This window comes from Culex quinquefasciatus, chromosome 2 (genome assembly GCF_015732765.1).
Source record: "Culex quinquefasciatus strain JHB chromosome 2, VPISU_Cqui_1.0_pri_paternal, whole genome shotgun sequence".
Lineage (NCBI taxonomy): Eukaryota > Metazoa > Arthropoda > Insecta > Diptera > Culicidae > Culex > Culex quinquefasciatus.
The window spans coordinates 64,429,753-64,454,609 of NC_051862.1; the positions used below are offsets into that span (position 1 = coordinate 64,429,753).

Consider the following 24,857-nt stretch of genomic DNA (forward strand, 5'->3'; position numbering starts at 1 on the left):
GTGATTGACCGCCCGAGATTTCGTGGCGAGCGGGTTCAAGTGCAGAACGTCAGCGTTGCAGATTGGAGGGGCTGGTCGCGGTTTTTGATTGGGGTCCCCGGGTTTTGAGCTCCGGGTCGCTGGGACCGGAGGTAATTGATTTATTTGGTCAGGACTTGAAGTTGTGACCTTAGTGGATTGGTATCGGAAGCCGGTGTGGGACGACGGTTGTTTATTTGTTTTGGGAATTGCTGCCTTGCCCTGGTTCTTTCAAGTGCATTATGTCGACTCGTGTATATTTTGTGTTGGGGTACCACCCTATTCGCCTCCAACGTCAAGCTGTCATCGCGACAGCATCAACATCCGCGTGTGTGATCGCCACTCACTGCACGCGCGCCGGCTGAAGCAGACTTGGTTATTTGAGTAGTTAGTTCTGTATAATTAGTTTAATAAAACTATATTCTTTGTTACGTGAAACATCGTCGTTTACTCACTCCCGGCATCGTAACAATTGGCGACGAGGATTGTGGCCGTTTCCTCGCGGAATTCGCCGCGATTCTCGCAAAAGAAACTTCCGCGCTCGGGTGAGGTTATGTTCGCCATGGAGGAGTCGCTGTTCGGAACAGATCCGATGGACGAGTGGACCATGCACCAGCTTCGTCAAATCCTGGATCAGCAACGAAACCTCATGGAGAAACTGAACGTTCCGCCGCTGCCCGTTGTCCAGCTGGTGGCACAAGAGGACGTTTCCGACACCTGTGCACAGGTGGATTTTTCCGGCGAGGGCTCGCGCGGGTCGAAAGCAGCGAAGGAGATCCGGCAACCACGAAAGCACGCGGCCGTGCTTCCAGCCGAGAAGAATCAAAATTCATCCATCTCAGTAATTATTCAGCCGGTTGCCACCAGGAACACACGCTGCCCCCATCGGAGACCATCTTCAACAAGATGGCGGAGCGCAGCAGCACCAAACTGTCAGCCATCGGTCCGCAGCAGCCACCAATCATCACCACAACACACACCCCGGATAACACATCAGCACCGGAGGATCAGCAGCAGTTGGTGAACAACACTGTCGGCACTCTCAGCGGCACAAGGCACACCGATGACATCTTGGTTGGTGATCAATCGAAGGTTTGTCATGCAGCAGTAGTCCGTCCTGGAAGATACATCACAACGGGTATCGTCAAGCATTTCTCGTGGGTATCGTCCGCCAAGCCTGGCACGCGATCCATCCCAGTGCTCTTCCGCCAGTTCAACAAGGACGTTCATCCAGGTCGACCTACCGTCAGGTCCGACCGCAGAGGTTCCAGGTCAACCGGACTCGCGGAGTGTTTTGCGCTCACAGGCCAGCGATCACTCAAAACAACAACAACGGGGGGAGAGGCCCTCCGGGCGACTTTCACAACATTTCAACGATCGTCGTTACTCATCAACCAGAACAACAAGCAGCACAACACCAGAGCAAGGACTTCCAACGCAGTTTATCGTAACATTTTGTTTATGCAAATGCAGTGAAATGAATCGTAAAGGAAAGTGCTCGCAATTAAACCAACAAAGCTGCACAGCAAATCATAACTTAAAATGAGGACACACTTAATCACTTAATCACTTTTTATGTGCTAATCAACTTTAAAAAAATCTTCCTGTATACTTTTATATATATATTTTTTTCGATCTGATCGTGCTATCTTGACACAGCTTGATAGTTGCTGCAAGTCGTCGTTGTAGGTGCATTTTGGGCCAAATTGAGTTAAGAACGCCATTTTGTGCAGCTCACATAGAACTCACAAGAAGTTTCAATCAAGTCGAGCTATCTTGACACACCATGAAAATTGCTGTAAATGCGCCAAAGGGATTTCAGGTCACAACGCGTTTGACATACGTACATGCCCGACTGTCGTAAATATTTGTAATTATAACTTGGGACTCCAGCAACCAAACTTCGGGACAATGCACAGAATGGTCAACCAAACAAAACATGTTTGGTATTGTTTACGTTGCGTGCTCTATTTTTTGTTTATTCAAAGTTAAACATTAAAATGCGTTTTTCTCGGAACGTCAAAAAGCAACGTACGACAAAATAGCACGAAAGCGACGAAGTGCGACAAATGGCCAAAGGGAATTTATTCAGAAACAGTTTGACACACGTACTTTCCCGACTACTGTAAACATTTTTAATTATAGCTCGGGACTCCGACAACCAAATTCAACCAAACTTCGGGACATAGCTCGGAATGGTCGTCGAAAAAAACATGTTTGTTGTTGTTTCCATTGCGTGCTCTATTTTGTGTCTATTCAAGATAATACGACAATGTCGATTTCTGAAAGTTGTCAATAATGTCGCTCACCCTGCTAATTTTAATCCAGGAAAAAATCAATTGCGAAAGAACAGCTCGTCTAGCGAAAAGATTCTCTGGGGTAGTGCACATTTTTAGTAGTAATTAACTAAAACGGACTTATAGGAAGTTTAATTTTTAATTCAGGACATTTCAAAACTTAAACATCTATCTACCACCTTCTGGAGCATCTGTCGCAGCAGGAGCATCTGTAACAGCAGGAGCATCGGTTACAGCAGGAGCATCTGTCACAGCAGGAGCATCGGTTACAGCAGGAGCATCTGTAACAGCAGGAGCATCGGTTACAGCAGGAGCATCTGTAACAGCAGGAGCATCGGTTACAGCAGGAGCATCTGTCACAGCAGGAGCATCGGTTACAGCAGGAGCATCTGTCACAGCAGGAGCATCGGTTACAGCAGGAGCATCTGTAACAGCAGGAGCATCGGTTACAGCAGGAGCATCTGTAACAGCAGGAGCATCGGTTACAGCAGGAGCATCTGTCACAGCAGGAGCATCGGTTACAGCAGGAGCATCTGTAACAGCAGGAGCATCGGTTACAGCAGGAGCATCTGTCACAGCAGGAGCATCGGTTACAGCAGGAGCATCTGTCACAGCAGGAGCATCGGTTACAGCAGGAGCATCTGTAACAGCAGGAGCATCGGTTACAGCAGGAGCATCTGTCACAGCAGGGCATCGGTTACAGCAGGAGCATCTGTAACAGCAGGAGCATCGGTTACAGCAGGAGCATCTGTAACAGCAGGAGCATCGGTTACAGCAGGAGCATCTGTAACAGCAGGAGCATCGGTTACAGCAGGAGCATCTGTAACAGCAGGAGCACCTGTAACGGCAGGAGCATCTGTCACAGCAGGAGCATCTGTAACAGCAGGAGCATCGGTTACAGCAGGAGCATCGGTTACAGCAGGAGCATCTGTAACAGCAGGAGCATCAGTTTGGGCTGGAGCCTGCGTTGGAGCAGGAGTCTGGGTTGGAGCAGGAGTTTGCGTAGGAGCTGGAGTCTGTGTTGGAGCAGGAGTTTGTGTTGGAGCAGGAGTCTGTGTTGGAGCTGGAGTCTGCGTTGGAGCAGGAGTCTGTGTTGGAGCAGGAGTTTGCGTTGGAGCTGGAGTCTGTGTTGGAGTAGGAGTTTGCGTTGTAGCTGGAGTCTGCGTTGTAGCTGGAGTCTGCGTTGTAGCTGGAGTTTGTGTCGTTGTAGGCGCCGGAGGTGGACAATCGTAAAACACGGAAACGGGGGCATTCCAATTGCTAAATCCGATGTACTTGGGCGTTACCCCCACATCGGTGTACTGCAGGAATGGCAACGATTCGCCATTTTTGCTGAGCGCCACCAGATGATCATTCACGATTGACAGGGTGAACACAAACGGCTTGTATGGCGAAAGAATTCCACCACTAAGCTGATTCGCCAGGATCACGGCTCTGGTATATCTGCTCGGACTGGATCGAACGTACTGCCGAACGGCGTTGCGAGTGTTTCCCCAGCCGGAAAGAACTGCAAGAAATTACGTTGTTCTGTAATGCAAGTGATTGAACTATGGTATTCAAACTATACCAATTTCATCCATAAGAGTATTTTGGTAGGGTTGTTCAACTGGGGATAGCCTAATGACACCATCGTTGCTTCCAATAACTGCTATCTTGATCGAACGAATCTTCAACCCAGCCACCTCAACCTGCTGTAGATCCTGAAACTGATCCAGGGCGTAATACGGGTTGGGACTGTTGTACGACGGTCGACTGATGGTGTACTGCTTGCATCCTTGGATGGCTGAAGAGTAAGGATATTCAGGAATCACGTATCGAAACTTGACAATCAAATTTGTAGTTACCATCAAAGTCGTTTTGGGCACTCGTCAGCAGAGCGGAAACGGTTAGAAGAATCACTGAAGACCACATTTTCACTCTCAACGGTCCATCAGAACTGATGCAAGCCACGTTAGGTGACCGTTTATAAGTTGCGATTGCAGAAAGATAAGAGCCAGGAAACTGCATTCAACAGGATTGTAGTTTGCGGAGAGATTTCTGGGATGTGGTATCCAGTTATTCCGAGAACGTTTCGCAGCAGTTTCATCTTGAACTAGTAGTGCATTGTAATGTAAGACAATTTGAAAGCCTGCAGATAATGGATGCAAAGACAGTCCTACTGACACATTAGCGAGATGTACTGATAATGGAGGCACGTGGCTTGTACCTGATGGTAGTGCAATATACATTCTAGAATTAAGTACTTCCTGCTATAAAAGATAAAACTGGGTCAAATGACCTGAAATTCACAAAACAATTTCTCTAGAGTCTTCAAGATTGGAAGGATTCGGATGTGATCGACTTCCGGATCAAGATTTATTTGTCTCTTGAAGTTTGTATGGCAGCAACAAATTCAATCAGCTTTGAGGATCCCCAAAATAAAGCCAATTTCCACCAAGTTGCCATACAAATCACATACATGCAGGCTATTAGCTACCCGCTTGTTCTAGCCAACTCATTCAAGACTCTTCAAGCTACTTTACTCAATGAAACGCAACTGCACTCGCAGCGTACTTCCTATATGTGTGCGCACTCTTAGCAGAGGGACTTCACGCTAATCCCTTTCAAGTGGTTATTCAATGAATGTCATCAACGTCAACACGCCCCGCTACTGCTGCGGTCGTCAGTACTTTGTTATGGTATCAACTGACATGTGAGTACACGTTAGGTTAAACTTACGCACAACGCGATAAAAGAACGTGGCCAATTGTGGCTCTTCCGGCCCGCGTCAACTGGATTAGACGCGCTTGGTTGAACTCTAATCCCGTTTAGCTGAGCTATCCATGAAGTGACGGTTGGCTATGATACCCCGTAATTCTTGATGCAGCTGCAGATTGCAAGCCGTTGAAAGTGATACTTTTATGGCGCTACGGCTGCCGCCACCACAAAAGTGCACCAACTTGGGTTAAACTATTTAGTATTTACTAATTGACGTCAATTAGGGCCCTATCATGGAGTGTGTAGTATGCACTTGTCTCGAGGCTCAGTAAGTCTACCTCAGGTGAAGCAGCGCGCGTATCTAAGTCATGTTAAGAGTTGGTCGTTGGCCACCGGCGCGGCAGCAAAGCTGTTCGAAGACTAGAGTCGGTAGAGCACCGACGGTAATGGAGCCAAATAACACACCTTTGACAGACTAATTGTGTCTCAGGGGGGTGGCTGCCCCTTGGGACGGGGCAGTAGTGTGGTGAGTGGTGTTGGATGCGCATAAATTAAACGCATTGATTACACCTTTGTGGTTGTTGAAGTAATTTATCAAATCGCGACTCACTGCGGTGGTTAGTGGTGGACACTTTGGAATAGATGACGAGCAGTGTTGCAAGTTTTTTTTTGGATACTGTCATCATTTTAGTAAGAGTCCATTGCGTGTATAAAGTGGATTGACTAAAATGATAAATATCATTTGTTTAATTCCATTTAGAAAAAGTTCGCATTTTCACACGATGAAAAAAAACGACAAAATTTGAAAAGGGCAGCCCTGAAGTAGTGTCTTTAGAACGCACGTTCTCGAATGAGCATTCAATCTCTGATCCTACTGAGTCCCCGTGGGAATTAAGGAAGGCCTTCAATTTATACAAGATAGTTGAACAAATAACAAGTGGTTTTTTAATGTTTTGTTTAAAAGAAAAACAGTAATTATTTCTAAACTGTTGAGGTATTAGAATGATTGTTGGTCATTGTATTCAATCCCCATACTTGCCGTATTTGTGTGTTCAACTTACGAGAATGGATTGCATCGTTGCTTGTGAATATGACTTACCTGAAAGAGAAGAAAAGAAATTATTAAGGTGGGAAATAGTTTGAACATATTAATTTTATTATCATTTTAAAATATGCAGACTATTATTGAAAAAAAAATACAATGTTAAATTTAATTCAAGAAACATAAATTGAAATCATGCTCTTAATATCCTTTAAAAAACCTTTGAATTTAAAAAAAATAACAAGATATTTTACAGTTTTTGTATCCGGGACATATTTTTTAAACTGTTATTTCTGCTTAAATATAATAAAAATATTCTTTCAAAATTTCGAAAAAAAACTGTCGATGCAATATCAAATTTGCAATCAAAAATTACCTCAATTTTTTTTATAAAGTGAACCTTTTTTAAGTTAAAGCCTTTAGAACGTGAAATTTTTAAAAAATATTCAGTTTTGGCAATGTGAAATACTTCATAAAGGAAAACGCACACTCAAAAAAAAAAAAAAACATGCTTGAAAAACTGTGAAAATTCTCCTGCAATTTATTTAATTTTTGACTTTGTTAATCTGACTGCAGGTTGCTGAAATACATCCTCCCAAACTTAAAATTTTGTAAAAAATGATTTTGATCAGTGTCTCCAAATTGACCCTCATTTTTAATATATTTTAGATAGAAATTGTGTGGTATGGTTTTCAATGATTAAAAAAAATAAAAACTGGACAGGTGTATAATGCATTTTATCAAAACACTTTTTTCACAAAAATGTTGAAACCTTGGCTCGTAATTTCAGTTTTCATGCTTTTTTTTTATTTTTTTGTCCCCCCCCCGACTTTGGTCAGAGTTGAAGGACATAATGTTCAAAAAATATTTGCAACGGCCTTAGATTATTAAAATCACGAGTACCCCTTGAAAGGACGAAAACAGTTATTTAAAAAAATTTCTATAAATTGAAAACAGTGCACTTTAGAGTCTTTTCGATAGCAAATTTGATGTTGCATCTAAAAAAATTTTTTTTTTAAATGATTTGTTTGACTATATTTTCTGTTTTTTTCCAAAAATCTCTACTTTTTTAGTCCCCTATAATTTATATAAAAAAAAAATAAAAGCGTATTTTGGGAATTAAATTTGTTGTGATAAAAAGTCAAATGAAAAATATGGATTTTTCCGTGAATCTGTTTTTTTAAGTCATATTTTGGAAACAAGTATTTTTAATAGTGTTTTTAAAGTAGTTTCGTAGCAAATTCATATTATGGATTGCAGGGTGAATTTGATAGTCATATTTGGATTTAAAGTGTTTGAATTTTATTTTTAAGTCACATTATGAAAAAACAACATTTTTATACAACCCGGAAATGCCTTCCGTTTTCTGATTCGAACTCATTTTCTGACCCATTCTTCGGCTCCTTTTCAAAAAAATCCCAAGTTTTTTTCAGCGTTTTGGCTGTAGTGGCAAAATAAAAGAAGAAACCCCCCAATGTTATTACATATTTGGAAAGATAATTGATTTTCCTACAAAGAAATATCATGCAGAATGAATCATATAGTACCTGTGCTTCCCCTGAAACAAAAATGTAGCGTGACGGGACAACATCGTAAAACTGGACTTTCAAAAGGCACACTACAAAAATCGCTACAGATTTGTCAGTTTGATTTTTAAAAACTTTTGCTCTTCTACACATTATCACAAATTAAAAAACGAATCTTTTGCTCCTTGAACTGAAAGCATTGGTTGAAATTTGAGTTTTTGCCAGCCATTTCTTTTCGTGACGGGACAACGAAAGGAGCAGATTTATGAAAAAAACTCCTCTCCGGTTCAATGGCTTGCAGACCATATTTGGTTAATATTCTTGGCTTTTAAGGTAAGAAAACGCATTTAAAGCACATTGTAACTATTGAATCATAATAAAAATGATTCTTTTCATATTAAAAATCACATTGAAAGTTGAAAAATGTGACATTTTGGTGTAGCTTCGCTAAGAATCGGTCTTCTATGCTATTTATCAACATTTTCCTTATTATAATTAACACCTTTTTTAAACTAAAAAAACATATCAGTCGGTATGATGTTATAGCGTATCAATTTGGACTCTTCATTTTGCGCAAAAAAAAAAAACAAACCCAATAAAGTCACCCCGGTTTACGATACATTTTTTGAAAACACACATGCCTGAAAATTTGTTTGTCTTCATTGTATGGAAAAACTAATGATGCAGAATGGTGTCATCCAAATAAAAAATACAAAATTAAAAATCTCGAAAAAAAATTGCGAAATTCAAAAAAATAACTCATGTTAAAATAAGACCTATTATTGAAATTGCTCTAAAATCCAGTCTTTCATCAAGTTTCTGTATTGGAAATAACACCGGTTGCAAAACTCAAAGTAAAATCTACGATAGCCTTTTAACAACTTGATCAATACCACGGTACCCATTCGATAGACTCCGCAACAATATACCAGTAATAACCATCTGTCTGATTACCGTCATCCCAGACAATGCAATCTCTGAACTGGAAGCCGGGCTGCCTAATCTGACACGTCACGAAACGGTGCCCACCCCCTTCTCGTTATTAGACGATCATTTTCTAAGTAACTATACCATGCAAAACAGAAGTTTGTCCAAGATCCAAGAAGTGACCCTTTCAGAACCAGAGTATTGTTCATTTGTGTACAAGGAATCAGAAATATCTTCTTCCTTTTATTGATATGGTCCAGATGCTGTATTCATGATCATCAAAAAAACATTTAATATATTTTCTTTGTAAAAATAAATGTCGGATCCCAAAGGGTTCGATCAAGTCACCACTCCAAACGCAAGTCGAAAAGGTGTGAACAAGTTGCTTACAACATCGCGCGCTAGTACGGATTTATGATCACCAAAGCTCGCCGCCATCCAGTGATCCAGCGAAACCTCACAGATCTACTTAAGAGACCACCGGAGGCGAAAAATCTGCTACGAGCTTTTCTTCCACGTTTGATCCCAGAACTCAAAAATGGCTGAATGAAATGCTTTGAAATCATCGGGTCTCCTAAATTGATCAATTTTGAACATGTAGAAAGGTTCCATGCAGAGATTTGAGCATTCTTTCTATTTGAAACCTGTTGTTGAAATTGGAAAAATTGAGCTAGTTTTTGGTTGAAATTGGAGTAAAATGTAGGTGTCTACAAATCGGTTCATTTTTTCTTATGCATGTATAGTAGCGTGGTTCACGTTTCTATGAAAAAGACAAAAGTTGTTATTTTGTCTTGCATCAACCGGAATTTCGTTCTTTTATGTCCCCAGAAGCACTCCTGAAAATTTGAGCCCATTTGGTAAGGTCTAGGAGCTCCAGTTTTAATTTGAAATTTATTTGGGATTTTGATTTATTTTCCATGGGAAACTATCTTTTTTTACATTGTATTAGGATTTTTTTTATAAATCGATGAAATTACTTGATTCTTATAGTAGGAGATAGGTTTTGAACTGGGGAACAACTTTGTAGAACATACCAAAATGCTAGGAAGTGACCCTTTAAAGATACAGATACTTTTAGATGGTGGCTGGCCCCTTCAAAAGCCACCATCTAAAAGTACCTGTATCTTTAAAGGGTCACTTCCTAGCATGTTGGTATGTTCTACAAAGTTGTTCCCAGTTCAAACCTATCTCCTACTATAAGAATCAAGTCATTTCATCGATTTATACAAAAAATCCTAATACAATGTAAAAGATAGTTTCCATGGAAAATAAATCAAAATCCCAAATAAATTTCAAATTAAAACTGGAGCTCTAGACCTTACCAAATGGGCTCAAATTTTCAGGAGTGCTTCTGGGGACATAAAAGAACGAAATTCCGGTTGATGCAAGACAAAATAACAACTTTTGTCTTTTTCATAGAAACGTGAACCACGCTAATGTATAGGCTTTTTAGAATCGTCAGAATCTTACGAAGGAACAGACGTAATAAAAATTTTGATTCATTCAACCGCGTTGCTGAAAAAGCTGCTCAAACGAAGGAATTTTTCATTTTTTCATACATTGACTCCACCATTTGAGAACCACTGTTTGTTGTTGATTTCCTCTGTCAACGGGTGGCGTCGCGACGCAGTAACCATGGATGCATCACATTTGTTTTACTTCTCGTGTGTTTACGTTCAGATTGTTTTTTTTCCAAAGTGGTTCGAATTCTTTTAGGTATTGTATCCGATTTTGTCCCCGACCTTCGAAAATGCTGGTCAATACGCCGTAAGTTTGGCCTTAGCACACAGTCCCCTGCTGCACGCAGGCCCCCGCTTGGGATCAAACTCCGTAACTTGGCACGGAAGAAGTTTGACACAAACCGTAGTGGACACTCACCAGATCTCAACCGCGAAATCTCAGGATGATTCATTCCTTCCCGCAACAGGACGCGCCTGACCACCCGGAGCACGAAAACACCCAGTAAGCAAGCAGATCAACGAAAGGCACCAACGAGCTTGGGACTCGCAAATCCATCACCAACACGTGACCGAAGCTGGGTTGGCGCTTCAAGTGCGCTGACTTCAACCTCATCCTGGAGCACAACCTAGCGTCCAGCAGAGGACTGTGTGCTGAAGCCAGTATCAGCATACGGGGGAAACGTTTTGCCAGGAGATACATTGTTTGCTTACGGACGGTTGTTGGTTGGTCACGCTGGCCACCAACGAGGAGTGCACCTCTGTCGATTAGCAGGTGACCAAGTGCCGAGTGGGTACTTGAACCTCAAACCAGCACTCCACTCCATTCCAAGTCGGTGAGATATCATCTACCGCCAGGAGGTGATACAAGATGGGGATTAGGATTCTGCGTGTCTTTTTTAGGCGAACTCTAAATGGAGCCTAACATTTCAAAAGGGCACAAAACTTTTGTAAACAATAGTGTATCCCTTTCACTCAAATGACAGTTTGCATAAGGTGTGAGAGGGATACACTCTTGTTTACAAAAGTTTTGTGCCCTAATGAAATGGCAAGCACGAAATCTAGAACAATAGAGGCTTCAAAATACTTCAAATCTTGGATAATTGGGCTATTTTCGGACGCTACAGAATTGTAACAGAATCTAGGAGCAATTTTATTACGTTTTACGATTTGGCTTGATAGAACATCGAAACATTTTTTTATAATTATTGCCATATTCATATCTAAACGAATGTTCAAATCTATACATTATATCCAAGACAAATTTTGGGTAGATCCGGTCCCATTGGGTTCTCCGGTGGAACCCGGAATACGGCCACAGATGATGTTATTCGTGGAACACGTTTTATCGTTCAATAAGAGTACATTTTACTCGCGATCATTTTTGGACCGATCTTGCAATTCCGGATCCAGATTCAAGTTTCCAAGGGAAACTCGGAATATTACGATATATGAAATTATTCCTAGAGCATCATTTGCAGCCTTGCAATGTGATTATCCAAGTTCGGATTTTTTTGAATCAAACTCATTCATAATAACGTCATCTGTGGTGACATTGGGTCTGGGGGTGAGATTGGGTCATACAAAAAAGCTGAAATATGTATGATCCAATCTCACCCCCAGAGCCTCTGTCACCACTGATGAATGTACTCGAGATCATCCTTGGAACGCTCTGGGTCGCTGGCAAAAAACAATATTTGGCAAAAATTTGGATTTTTTTCTGGAACGAGAACTTTTTTAAAAAAAATCTAGAAATCTTGTCTCGAAAAATGCCACCGGGACCGTCTGGCATCGAACCCAGTCCAACTGGAGTTAGAGGCAACCACGCTTACCACTACACCCTTGACTACACCACCAGGACTCGTACAAACAACACTAAACCAAGCCTGGAGTCGTTGGTTTTGTTTTTGTTTTTGTTTTTGTTTTTGTTTTTGTTTTTGTTTTTGTTTTTGTTTTTGTTTTTGTTTTTGTTTTTGTTTTTGTTTTTGTTTTTGTTTTTGTTTTTGTTTTTGTTTTTGTTTTTGTTTTTGTTTTTGTTTTTGTTTTTGTTTTTGTTTTTGTTTTTGTTTTTGTTTTTGTTTTTGTTTTGTTTTTGTTTTTGTTTTTGTTTTTGTTTTTGTTTTTGTTTTTGTTTTTGTTTTGTTTTTGTTTTGTTTTTGTTTTTGTTTTTGTTTTTGTTTTTGTTTTTGTTTTGTTTTTGTTTTTGTTTTTGTTTTTGTTTTTGTTTTTGTTTTTGTTTTTGTTTTTGTTTTTGTTTTTGTTTTTGTTTTTGTTTTTGTTTTTGTTTTTGTTTTTGTTTTTGTTTTTGTTTTTGTTTTTGTTTTTGTTTTTGTTTTGTTTTTGTTTTTGTTTTTGTTTTTGTTTTGTTTTTGTTTTTGTTTTTGTTTTTGTTTTTGTTTTTGTTTTTGTTTTTGTTTTTGTTTTTGTTTTTGTTTTTGTTTTTGTTTTTGTTTTTGTTTTTGTTTTTGTTTTTGTTTTTGTTTTTGTTTTTGTTTTTGTTTTTGTTTTTGTTTTTGTTTTGTTTTTGTTTTTGTTTTTGTTTTTGTTTTTGTTTTTGTTTTTGTTTTTGTTTTTGTTTTGTTTTTGTTTTTGTTTTTGTTTTTGTTTTTGTTTTTGTTTTTGTTTTTGTTTTTGTTTTTGTTTTTGTTTTTGTTTTTGTTTTTGTTTTTGTTTTTGTTTTTGTTTTTGTTTTTGTTTTTGTTTTTGTTTTTGTTTTTGTTTTTGATACGGTGGTCGCAGCAATAGGCGGCAAAAATGCAAGAAAGGATATGAAAATTTGCTTGAAATCTGTCTTCATGCATCTTTTGCGATATAGGGGTATGACAATTTTGTATGTTACCGAAAATTATCGACATTACCGACGGCTGTCTGATTGCATTGAACAAAAAACTTCTTGAAAGGAGGATCGAACCAACAATTTCTTGATTGGTAATACAACACGTTACTACCGATCCATGAAGCGCTTGATAAAATTAAATGGACTGATCACAAATATATTCTTCTCTATGAAAAGTTGATCGTATGGTGAGAACTGCAGGTCACTGATACATGCACTGTAAATGAAAATCGCACTTTGCTGAGTTCGTTTTCACACCTCCCCATACTGAATACTACACCCAAAGGAAAAATATATATCAAAATCTGCAACAGTGGAGTTGCTGCAGAAAATTATACATTTTATAACAGTTTCTGCAGCAAGCCCATATATCAATTTTACCCATGTGTAAACATGTCAGCGTCAACATGTGTGCGTCCCCGAGCAACACTTTAGAGAGAAGAACATTTTGGTGCTCTGTCTCTCGAAATTCATCAAGCGTCCATGGCGCGCTGGTAGCGTGTCGGATTAACATTCAAGAAGTTGATGGTTCGTTCCAAGATAGCAATTTTTTTATCAGGTTTATGAATGCGAACGACACGATGGTAAAGAGGTGTAACTTCAATAGTTATGTTGTTTTTTTCTTCGTTGCCAACTCGTTTTACTTCTCGTGAGCGGACAATTCTTTTTCGTGAGCTAGCCCGTTCGAGAGCGGGAGAGAGAACGGGAAATCGGCTAGTTGCTTTCGCCAGCTCGGGACTCACGGCGAGAACTGGAGAGATGATATTTTTCTCGCAAGGGAGCTAGAATTCCATTACTGCAATCATGCGACCGCCGTTTGGGTGTACTTGTTATACGAGCTTGTCGCAAAATCTGTTATAAAAGGTAACATTTTTTGTAGCAAATCCACTTTGACAGATTTTGATTCATTTTTTTCCTGTGAGTGTAGGTGATTTTTTTTCGAAAATGAACCCATGACAATTCAGTTCTCGGAAATCTCTGGGTTTATCCTTTGTGTCCGTTTACAGTCCCTTTATACTACCAGATAGTGTTATTTATTCTCTCGGATGGCGTTGATTTACTGCGGGTGAAGCATTGTTGAAGAATACTTTTTGCTTCTTCATATCTGAGTTTTCAAGTTTTCGAGTTCCACCTTTTACTTACTACAAGCACAATGCAAAATAATATTGATGAAATTTTCATGAATGATACAAATTTAGTTATCAAAGATTTTTGAAAGTATTCTGAATTTCAAAGCGTATTATAGAAATTTCATGTTGTTGGAAATAATATTTGAAATTATTGGTCTCTCAGAAAAGCAATGTAAATACTACCGTCGCATGGTTCCTCTCATTTCTTTTTTGCACGCTGGAAAAGCATTACGGCCTCTAACACACGGAATTTTTGGATACCACATTCGGATTCATATTTTGTTGAGTAGTCAAATTGGTTTACGAATGCCTCCAATACAGAACACTTATAATTCGATAGAAAAAAAAACTATGTACCTGCAAATTTACATGAAAAATATACTTTTGGTTTTACCATTATATCACGCTATTTTTTATGCTGGATTTCATATTTGTTACGATATTCCCTTGTCAATCGACTAACCTATTGAATAACTGAGATATGTTACATGAATGCATAACCTCTCCGCTTATCATTCATATATATAATTTACTGATTTTGTCAAAATTTAGTTTTAGATTCAAAAATGAAATCATTTGGAAATACAAATAAAGCCTTCACTCAAACCATCATAACAACAGATTGTCAAAGGAAACAGTTTGGTCGATGCATAATAAATCGGCACTGGCAATACTGCCAGTTCTGCTGATCGCAAAGGGTGGTTGGTGTCCAGCGCATTTGGATCCGTCAAACATTGGCCAAACTGTTTCCCTTGACAATCTGTAATCACCACGTGTGATGTGCCATGTGCCCGCAAGTTGTTTTCAGGTAGGCTATGATTTAGGAAAAAATGCGTCTTGCTAAATGAGCGTCCTGCTGTTGCGTACTGGAATATTTTCAAAGTCATCAGAGTAGCAATGGAATTTCCGCTCCCTAGCAGTGGTTCCCAAAAGAGTGAAAATCATCAAGTTCCCCGCTCCGGTGGTCTCTTAAGTTTGCAAATCTGCAGCTTTCATCGTATCCCGACTTCATGACTGTTCAAATTACAGAGCTCTGTGTTTCACCGCACGATTTATGTTTCAATCCCGATCACAATCGCGATCCTCGGCACTCGAAATAGAGCCGTTTTCTAGCGGAGTAATGGCGCGAGCCTTCCCCCCCACCAACCTTGTATTAGCAGCGTAAAACACTGTAACTAAACTTACGTTACGCCGAGCACGGCGCGTGAAATAATTTATCATTTTGATATTTATCCCTTTTTGAAGTGGAGCACGTGTAGCTGAGGCAACTTTTAACATTTCCAATTATGCAACGAAGCCAATTATTTCCTGAAACAGCACGGTATTGTGTTATTTAAGTAGCAATTTGTAACTGATCCCATCGGAGACCCGAGGAAGAATAACCTGTCTCCCAGTCGTCAACTGTTTACACTTTTTTCGCAACTTCACGTTCTCCCACCTTTCCCACGTGGTCCATCTGTACACCACATATACACACTCCAAAACGAAACGGAGTGATTAATGGTGGCAGCCCCAGTCACGACAGATCGCGAAATAATTCAGCAACGCTGCGGAGAATCCCTCCAAAACATTACTTTGCCAACTCGGTGTCGTGTCATTGTGACAGCTGTGAGTGTTGTCATTTTTCCTCATTTTTTTTTTCTCTCACTCCCGGTTGGAAGGGTTGTGTTGTTCTGTCTGATTGCTGTACTTGATGGGGTATATTTGCCTTCAATTCAAACTTTAAAAACCATTGAATTGTAGTGTTTGTGGGAAAGGGAGGGCTCAAAAAAAAAAAAAAAAAAAAATACCTGACGAATTCATCATTTTCTGATGTAAGATTACACAGTTTTTTGTCACAAAACAAAAACCATTTCCTGATGAATATTACCATAAATTTTTTCTGTGATCCAGAAAAAAAAAAACTAGACAGGATAAATGCAATTCAAAATAGAGCAATTCTCTACGAAATTGGCCGATTATGACCATTTTAATTTTTTGTATTTTTTTATTTGGCTTAAACTCTGTGGGGCCCTTCCCTATGACCAAAGAAGCTATTTTGTGTCATTGGTTCACCCCTACAAGTCTCCATACAATTTTGGCAGCTGTCCATACAAAAATGGTACGTAAATATTTAAATAGCTGTAATTTTTGAGTGAATTTTCTGATCATTTTGGTGTCTTCGGCAAAGTTGTAGGTATTGTTGAGGACTATTGAGAAAAAAATAGGTGCACGGAAAAAAATTGCCGATCTATTTTTTTTTATAAGAACTCAATTTCCCAAAATACGTATTTTTTTATTTTAGAGATTTTTTGATATGTTGAGGGGACCAAAACCCGCGTCGTTTGAGTTTTTTTTTGGTAAAAATGGAAATATCATAGCAAAAAAAAATTGACCTATTTTTTTTTCTATATGTAAAATTGAATTTGCAATCGAAAAGTACTATAAAAATTATTTTGATAAAGGGCTCCGTTTTTAAGATGTAGCCACCGAAAGTTTAATTTTAACGAAATATTTGCAGTTTTTCGATTTTTAAAAATAGTGATCGACCATTTCTAAAAATATATTTTTAGAAAAATTCTGAAAACCTGCTAAGAAATTGTCTATGAGACGTTGAAGATTAGATCTGTGGTTGCTGAAAAACAGCGGCTTAAAGAAAAAGAAACATAAAAATTGAAGTTTTATAAGTCTCATCCAAACAACCCACCATTTTCTAATGTTGATATCTCAGCAACTAATGGTCCGATTTTCAATGTGAAATAGTAGTTTATGCAACAAGTTGCAAAAAGAGGATTTTTTCAGCACGAGTCGTACATTTATCCAACGAGGTTCACCGAGTTGGATAAATACGACGAGTGCTGAAAAAATCAAGTTTTGCAACGAGTTCCATACAACATTTTTTGCAATTTCGAAAAACACCCATTGAGTGAAATTTTAAGTAGAATTTTCATGTATTTTGTCAATAAATCGTTTAAATCAAAAAAATGTTGAAAAGTGTTACTATTCGAAACAAGTGCTGAAAAGTTCAACTTTTCAGCACCCATTTCGGTGCTGAAAAGTAGAACTTTTCAGCATTTATTTTGAAAAGTGTTGCTTTTCGATTTCGTTATTTTTGGTACAGAAAAGTAGGCTATTTCGTCGTTCAAGAATGACAGGAAAAGTAAGTAGTTTCACGACGGAATTGCAAAAACAATATTTTTTGAATCTAGACTAACATTTTAAAGGGCCAAACATTCAATATTACGTTTTTTCGATTTTTCCTAATCAAAATGAATTGCGTCAATGATAAATGAAGATGAGTTTCAGATTTTTTGGATAATTTTCAACTTTGAACATGTAAAATCTGTTTTTGTATTAGAAGTTTTAAAGGCTTTTTAAATAAGATCAAAAATATCTTCGGATTTCCAGACAGTTTTTGTAGAATAAATGTTATTTATAGTTGATGTAAATAGATATTTTATGATTACTTAAAAAGTTGTTTTATTGGCAACCAAAAATGACTTTTTAAGAAATTTTTCTAAAGAATTTTTAACAATATTCTAACTTTTTATGAACTTAACCTCCAATTTTAATGCATTTTAATCTAAAATTTGGCATGGTGGCTATTGAAGGCACATTTGAATTCATAATAAAAAAAATTCAAAGCATTTTTTTAGTATCAATGCAAAATTAGTTTATGGATGTTGTGCTACTTACTACATCACATTTCTAAGAAAATAGACAAGCGTTACTAGTTGAAAAATATTTGAAAATAAATTGAAATAAATTGAGTCACAGTTTGCTGTTAGACAAATACGACAAGTGCTGAAAAAAATATCAAATTTTGAAACGAGTTTACATACCTTTTGCGCAAATCTGCTTGAAATTTGAAATCAGCTGAGCTTAATTACGCAAATCTGAAAATCGTTTTTGAGTAGGATTTTTCGGTAAATCCTCTGTTTTCCCACTTAATTTAGTAATCCATGTGTTTGGTCAGCTCAAACCGCCAAACAGTGTCTAAATGTATTACCTTTCGATACAGGCTAGAAAAAATGAGCTTTTCAGCACTCAGATGAGAGCTGTAATGAACTTTCCAGCACTGTTAGTTTTGGTAATTATGAAAAAGTGAGTATTTTTTAAAACGGTTTTTATGCAAAAAGATGCTTTTTCGTAAATTTTACGAGAATTACCACATTGGATTGATACGACGAGTGCTGAAAAATCAAGTTTAGTAACTAGGGACCATCAATAAACCACAAAAACCTGCAAAATGATTTTTTTTTCAGCTGGAGTCGTACATTTATCCAGCGAGGTTGTTGGATAAATACGACGAGTGCTAAAAAAAATCATGTTCTGCTACGAGTTGCATACAATATTTATCGCAATTCCGAAAAACATCCATTGAATGGAATTTTAAGTGAAATTTCCATGTCAATTCACAGTTCAAATCAACACAATATTGAAAAGTATTACTTTTCGATTCAAGTGCTGAAAAGTTGAACGGCAATAAGATTCTAAAATGAAATGTTTTTATTTAATTGGACCTAATTTTAAAAAAGCTGTTTTAAAATAGTGCAATGACGCCAAATAATAACTAAACTAACTAAATATGTCTTTATTGAACTTTCTTATAATAATTACATTTCTTTTACATGCTAAGTGGTATGGCCTAATGCTCTTCATCTTTGTTGTATTTTTCGTTTTATTATTAACTGATAACATTTATTTTATTTACTTCAAATTGTTTTACATTATTGCATTTAATCGAATACATTTGGGTAAAAAAGAAAAAAAATCACTTTAACAACTAATCCTAACTTAAAACTAAAAAAATAAATTCATTGAAATATTCAAAATCATTAGAACGAGTAAACTACGAACTGTATTTTAAGATAAATCCTCCAAGCGTTCTTACTTGTTCCGCACGAGTTTTGCACCCACGCAGTGTTGTTGTCATCTCGATGAAAATGTTCAGAAGTTCTTGTGGAGAAAACAGGTCACTGCTGCCTTCATCCGTTGATGCTGGTTGGTTTTCCCTCGGTTGCTGACTGAAGCCTGGAGGTGTTGTATTCTCTGCAACTTTTTGCCGCTGATTCAACGGCAATGGCTGCAGATTTGGAACCACTCGAACAGATCCCGCTACAGGTGACGCCAAAGCAGGAAAATCCACGTCCGTGTATGCTGGTGGTGTTTTGCGACGATTTGGTTGGTGCCTCGTCGTCGCTTGCTGCCGAATTTTTACAAACTCAGCACGTTTTGGGCAGCTTCGATTCTTGGTCGAATGGTCGCCGCCGCAATTGAAGCATTTAGCTTCGATGTTCTCGTTGATTGTTTCGCATGCTTGAGTTTTATGCTCACCTCCGCAGGTTGCACAACGACTCTTGATGAAACAGTTCCTTCCACCATGTCCAAACTGCAAACAGTTCGAACACTGCGTCACGTCACGGTGCACTGGACGATAACGTTCCCAAGTCACGATGATGTTGAAAATTGCCCGAACTGCTTTCAGCTCAGACGGCGTTGTCGATCCTCTCTCGAGATGAACCAGGTACAGTTGATCACGATATTTGATGTCCTTGTTGTGTCTCGTCATCTTGAAGACTTCGATCACGTTCAACTTAAAAGTTTTGAGCTCTTCTTTCAGCACACTCACATCCATGTCGTACAGGCCACGGAGGACCTGTTTCATGGGGCGTTTACCTGGATCGTCATGGCTGTAGTATTCAATCTTGGTGTTGTTCAGAAAATCCCGAACGTAGTTGTAATCCTTTCTGGTAGGTAGCAGAATTTTGAGTCCATCAGCACACAAGCGAATGGAAGCTCGTAAAGCACCAGATTTGATAAATCCGGTCAGCCACTTTCGCACCGAATCCGATGACGATGTTTTCACAAAAATGGGTGGCAACTTTTCCCGTCGTTCAAATTCTTCCTTCTCGCTCACGTCCACAGGGAGAGTAGCGAACTGGTTTCCAGACGAATTTTGAGCGTCCTTGCTCAAACTGCCTGGCTTTGCAGGTAGCGCTTCGGCATTCTTTAGCTTCTTCAAATCTGCCGATCCTGCTGGTGAGGACCGCCTCTTTTTCTTGCCGTGAGGCATTTTTTGCACTTTTAAAGCACTTTTCAGGAGCTAATATCCAGGAGTACCTCACTGATCGGTGGTCCACAAGGGAGACGCCAAATAATAACAAATTAATGATAATAGTAGTTTATGCAACAAGTTGCAAAAAGAGGATTTTTTCAGCACGAGTCGTACATTTATCCAACGAGGTTCACCGAGTTGGATAAATACGTCGAGTGCTGAAAAAACCAAGTTTTGCAACGAGTTCCAAACAACTTTTTTTTTGCAATTCTGAAAAACACCCATTGAGTGAAATTATAAGTCAAAAATGTTGAAAAGTGTTACTTTTCGAAACAAATGCTGAAAAGTTCAACTTTTCAGCACCCATTTCAGTGCTGAAAAGTACAACTTTTCAGCATTTATTTTGAAAAGTGTTGCTATTCGATTCTTTTATTTTTGGTACAGAAAAGTAGGCTATTTCGTCGTGCCCGTGGGAGTCGCTCAACCTGCATTCCTGTCACACATGAGGTCTGCACAGCTGATTCCACGTAGATTTTTCCCGCCAGTAATGACAGGAAACGTTGACAAACGGAATATGTGCCAAAATCATAAATGGTTTTTAACATATGAAGGGAAATCATCGTGAACTGGAACTGCCGGTCGTTAGCCCGGGTAAAGTGGAAACGTTGAGATGATTGTTGTCCTCTGCTCTCATCTCGCAAAAAGCCATTCAGAGAACCACGTCCCATTCAACCGGCTCCGTGGCTTAATGGTTACGGCTTCTGTCTCCCAAGCAGAAGGTTCAGGGATCAAATCCCGGTCGGTACCTTTGAAATTTGGAATCAGGAATTTGAATATGAATAAAAACTAAAATGAATCAGGTGGGATGCGAACTCACACCTTTGGATTGGTGGTGGTCTGGGACGCTAAGCAGTCGGCCATCAGAAGGTTTACACTCTAGCAGTGAATTGATCCGTACACCCAAAGGAAAAATATATCTCAAAATCTGCAACAGTGGATTTGCTGCAGAAAATGTCATATTTTATAACATTTTTTGCAGCAAGCCCCTAGATCATTTTTGTCCGCGTGTAAACATTTCAGCGATCTGCAGTTCTCACCAACACATATAAAGCTGGCCCGTCCCCGAGCAACACTCCAAAGAGAAGCATATGTTGGTGCTCTTTCACTCACTTTTCATCAAGCGTCCATGGCGCGGTGGTAGCGTGTCGGATCAATAACCAAGAAGTTAGTGGTTCAATCCTCGTTCTGCTAAGGTTTTTTTTGGTGAAATACAACCAAAAAGCCGTCGGTAATGTCGATAATTGTCGGTAACGGGCAAAAATGTCATACCCCTATATCGCAAAAAATGCATGAGGACAGTTTTCATGCAGATTCTGATATACTTTCATGCCGCCATGCATCACAATCATGCGACCGCCAGTTGGGTGTAGTGTTGAAACATGTTATCTCTTCTTCTTATATTATTAAATACGCGCTGATCCCTGATTTGCCTGAGGGGATTGGAAGTCTAATATAGATCGAGTTTCCTTCAGATGCTTGCTTCTATGTTTAGGCGGGGCCGAACAATGCCCAGCGACCTCGGAATTGGACCGCAAGGAGCTCTGTCATTCTGAAATGGGTCGTTGGAAGCAGCGCGAGGGCTATCACCACCTAATACCCGGGACTGAGATAAGCTGTATCAGCATTCGGCATATGCACAATCTGATACAAATTATACTTTCCCATAATTTCGCTACCGGTTAGCGGGTATTGGATTGGACCACACACACACACACACACACACACACACAGAAAAGTAGGCTATTTCGTCGTTCAAGAATGACAGGAAAAGTAAGTAGTTTCACGACGGAATTTCAAAAATAATTTTAACATCAGCTGAGCCGGTTTAAATAAAAAATTTTACCTTTTAAATTTTTTGTTAGATTCTCAAAATCTCACTCCATGTATCCTCGCAGACAACCCCGTGTGCATTTTTCCAACCACACTTTCCTTCCCATGACCATCGCGATCGCGTCCACATTCGTGGGTCTCGATTTTGAATAACAAATTGAGTTGCATCGACGGAATGCTGGAACATGCCCGTGCTGCTACTGCCAGCAGCCTGCCTGCGTTTTATCGCTCTATTGACAGAGAGTCAATAACAATTTATGAAGACAGCTTTATATGCCAATTGTGTGTGCGTCCGTCTTTCGGTTGGCAACACTACTATGGTTATGGTGCGCTTTCAGAGCACAAATTTGCACGCAGTGTTGTGCGAGATTTAGAGCTGGTAGTACAATGTTTTGAAATTCAATAAAACAGATCATAAAATAAACGGCAAATGAAAAAGATCAAAGTTCGCACGAGGTTGGCCACAATGCTCGGATGTCGTTTATTGGCGCTCAAATTGGTAACCAAATGAACAACCGGGAGAGGTCTGCAAGTCAGACGTACACCCAGAACTGGGTATCGGCATACGAGAGGATAAAGATCACGATTCGGTAGTAAAATGGTACTGTGTGCGGACGGAGAGGATAAATCCCGAAATTACCGAGAGTACTTTACTCATGGTTCATCTTCAAAAAAAGTTCATCTATCAAAAAAAAAAAAGTACCGGTGCCGAGACTCGAACCCAAGTCCTTCGGCATATTGAACCGTGCCTTTGCCGTATGGGCCACCATGGTTCGGTAACTAAGTGGCGGTCATTTGTCCAATGAACGAATGAACACGCGAGAGGACTATACTCTCGCAAAATAGCACTTTCCTCACGTTTCTTTTCGTGAGGACTATCCCCTCGTTCTTTAACTTTGGGTGTATAGATTCGTTGGCGATACGATAACGTCATCCCCGCGACAACAGGAACCGATCGCCATTAATTTATCATATTTTACGGTCCGTTTGACCACTTCCTGGGCTCCACGTCGCCACCACCAGACACTGCTGATTATGTTCGTCAAGTTTTTGCGCGTTACTCCTTTTAAGGAGAGCCTCCAAAAAATACTCCATACAGAGATGATTCCCGACACGACCGTGACCAACTTCACCAGGAAGCAATCTACGCCGCGCGTTGCTCGAAATGGAATCTTAACAGCTTGTTATCGCATGACTCTCGCTTTTTACCGTGATTGAACTAATTTGACGATGGAGGTTTTAGATTAGCACCAATTAACGGTTTCCTTCTGTGGAGGCCGAGCGTTGGATGATCACACTTTGTTGGAGATGCCGACGGGCCATCTTGCGTGAGCGCCGCACTCAGATTTGCACGCTAGAATCTAGATTTTGCCCTCCCTGTGACAACTATTTAGGCAGAACGAAAGTGCGATGCATTTCCATTGCAGTTGCAACTTTCACTACGTTCGGACGCCGTTCTGGGTTGTGCAATATGGATTACTTGAAGCTGTTTGTATGGTAAGAGGTTGAGAGTCCTGTGGTTCCAGATCGTTACCGAAGATTCTTCCGTTTTAGGATCCTCGGATTCGCCAGTTCAGCGTACGGGATGCAGTTCAACTGCAGTACGATGCGGATGAAGTTCTGCGAGATCAACAACGTCATGATCACCGAGTATACGGACGTCTCTGAGTGGGAATTCCCGGATCACCATGATCTTGCCTTCGGTAGCTACCCACTTCCAGACGAGTCCACTATCGTTACCACCGTCACCAAAGAACTCGCCGAGAAGCTGACCAACGTGCAGTCCCTCGAAATCCAGAACGTTTCCCTGGTATCTTTCATCCTGTGGGAACACCTCATCAACCTGGACGCTTCCCACAACTACCTCTCCGAGCTCATCGTAGACCCAACCTCCATGTACAACCTCAAATCCCTCGTCCTGAAGCACAACCGTCTCCAGCAGATCGACTTCCTGAAAGGTCTCTTCAAACTGCGCGATCTAGACCTCAGCAACAACTACCTGGACAAGATCGACCTGTCCATCCTGGATCCCGCCAAGGAACTCGCCACCCTAAAACTCTCTCACAACCGAATCCGCATCATCACAACCGCCGCCGGTGACATGCTCCACCTGCCCCGCCTCACCTCCCTAGCCCTGGACCACAACCAGCTCACCATCCTGGACGCCAGCCAGTGGCAGTTCAACGTCCTGCAGGACCTGAACCTCTCCACCAACCGGCTGGTCTACATCAGCATGTGCGAGGTGCAGAATTCCTTCCCCCGACTGCAGACCGTCTACCTGGACGGGAACAACTGGGAATGCTCGTACCTGAACAGCACCCTCGCCCAGCTGCACCAGACCAACGTGAAGCCGATGAGCTTCGGCGCCCACAACTGTACGGAAGCCGTTGAGTCGATTTGCTGCTCGTAGGAAGTCCTCGTCAATCATCACGTTAAGCGCCAGATTTCCTTGGACAGGTAGCTAATATTTATTTGTCAACGCAAAATCCGCAATAAAAACAGACACACGAGGTATTCGAAGTTATTTTTTGTGTCTTCTTACCACACCTGATTAATCGCATTACTTAGTGTCACACGCAGAGTGAGGAAAGGTGGGTCCGGTGAGTGTGTGTGTGCGTTTTGCGGTTATGATTTTCAAACATGGACATTGGGAGGTGATCCGGATTGGAAGGATTTTGTGTGTGGTTGACCTTGTCGAAGATTTTTGCAAGAGTTTAAGGAATCATGCTATGCGATTTATTTTTTAAAGTTCCATTTCCAATGAGGTAGTGCCACTATTTGCAGTGCTGATTTCTATTAGAAAAAGAAAAACAAAACTACAGTCCAGACTCGATGATCCGAAACATAGATTATTAGAAGTTTCGATTATCTGAAGGTTTGTATGGGACTTCGGATAATCGAATAACGAACAAAAAATTTTGTTTATTTTTTTCAAGTTTTGAACATTAAATTCGAGTTCAGTGACCCTATTTTAGTCAAATTTGAATAGTTGATTGCCTA

General features: G+C 39.9%; 2 protein-coding genes across 2 annotated transcripts; one reads left to right on the forward strand and one right to left on the reverse strand.

Annotated features, from left to right (window-relative positions):
* Positions 1–2,995: 2,995 nt before the first annotated feature.
* Positions 2,996–4,264, reverse strand: LOC6043169 (skin secretory protein xP2). The gene is made up of 3 exons (XM_038250388.1): positions 4,160–4,264; positions 3,883–4,098; positions 2,996–3,822 (listed from the first exon to the last, which is right to left on the reverse strand). Exons 1-3 carry the CDS (start codon positions 4,224–4,226, stop codon positions 2,996–2,998), a joined length of 1,110 nt encoding a protein of 369 aa, XP_038106316.1. The 5' UTR covers positions 4,227–4,264.
* An 18,982-nt stretch (positions 4,265–23,246) lies between these two features.
* On the forward strand, positions 23,247–24,381 carry LOC6043170 (nephrocan). Its single transcript, XM_001856829.2, has 2 exons — positions 23,247–23,354; positions 23,412–24,381. Exons 1-2 carry the CDS (start codon positions 23,329–23,331, stop codon positions 24,265–24,267), a joined length of 882 nt encoding a protein of 293 aa, XP_001856874.2. The 5' UTR covers positions 23,247–23,328; the 3' UTR covers positions 24,268–24,381.
* The last annotated feature ends 476 nt before the right edge of the window (positions 24,382–24,857 follow it).

Bases quoted from the DNA above. Each gene is read 5' to 3' on its own strand.
- LOC6043169 (XM_038250388.1), bottom strand. From the start codon at position 4,226: ATGTGGTCTTCAGTGATTCTTCTAACCGTTTCCGCTCTGCTGACGAGT. The intron at 4,099-4,159 runs GTAACTACAAAT...CTTACTCTTCAG, and splicing joins TGCCCAAAACGACTTTGATG to CCATCCAAGGATGCAAGCAG. The intron at 3,823-3,882 runs GTATAGTTTGAA...AATTTCTTGCAG, and splicing joins TACTCTTATGGATGAAATTG to TTCTTTCCGGCTGGGGAAAC.
- LOC6043170 (XM_001856829.2), top strand. From the start codon at position 23,329: ATGGATTACTTGAAGCTGTTTGTATG. The intron at 23,355-23,411 runs GTAAGAGGTTGA...CTTCCGTTTTAG, and splicing joins TACTTGAAGCTGTTTGTATG to GATCCTCGGATTCGCCAGTT.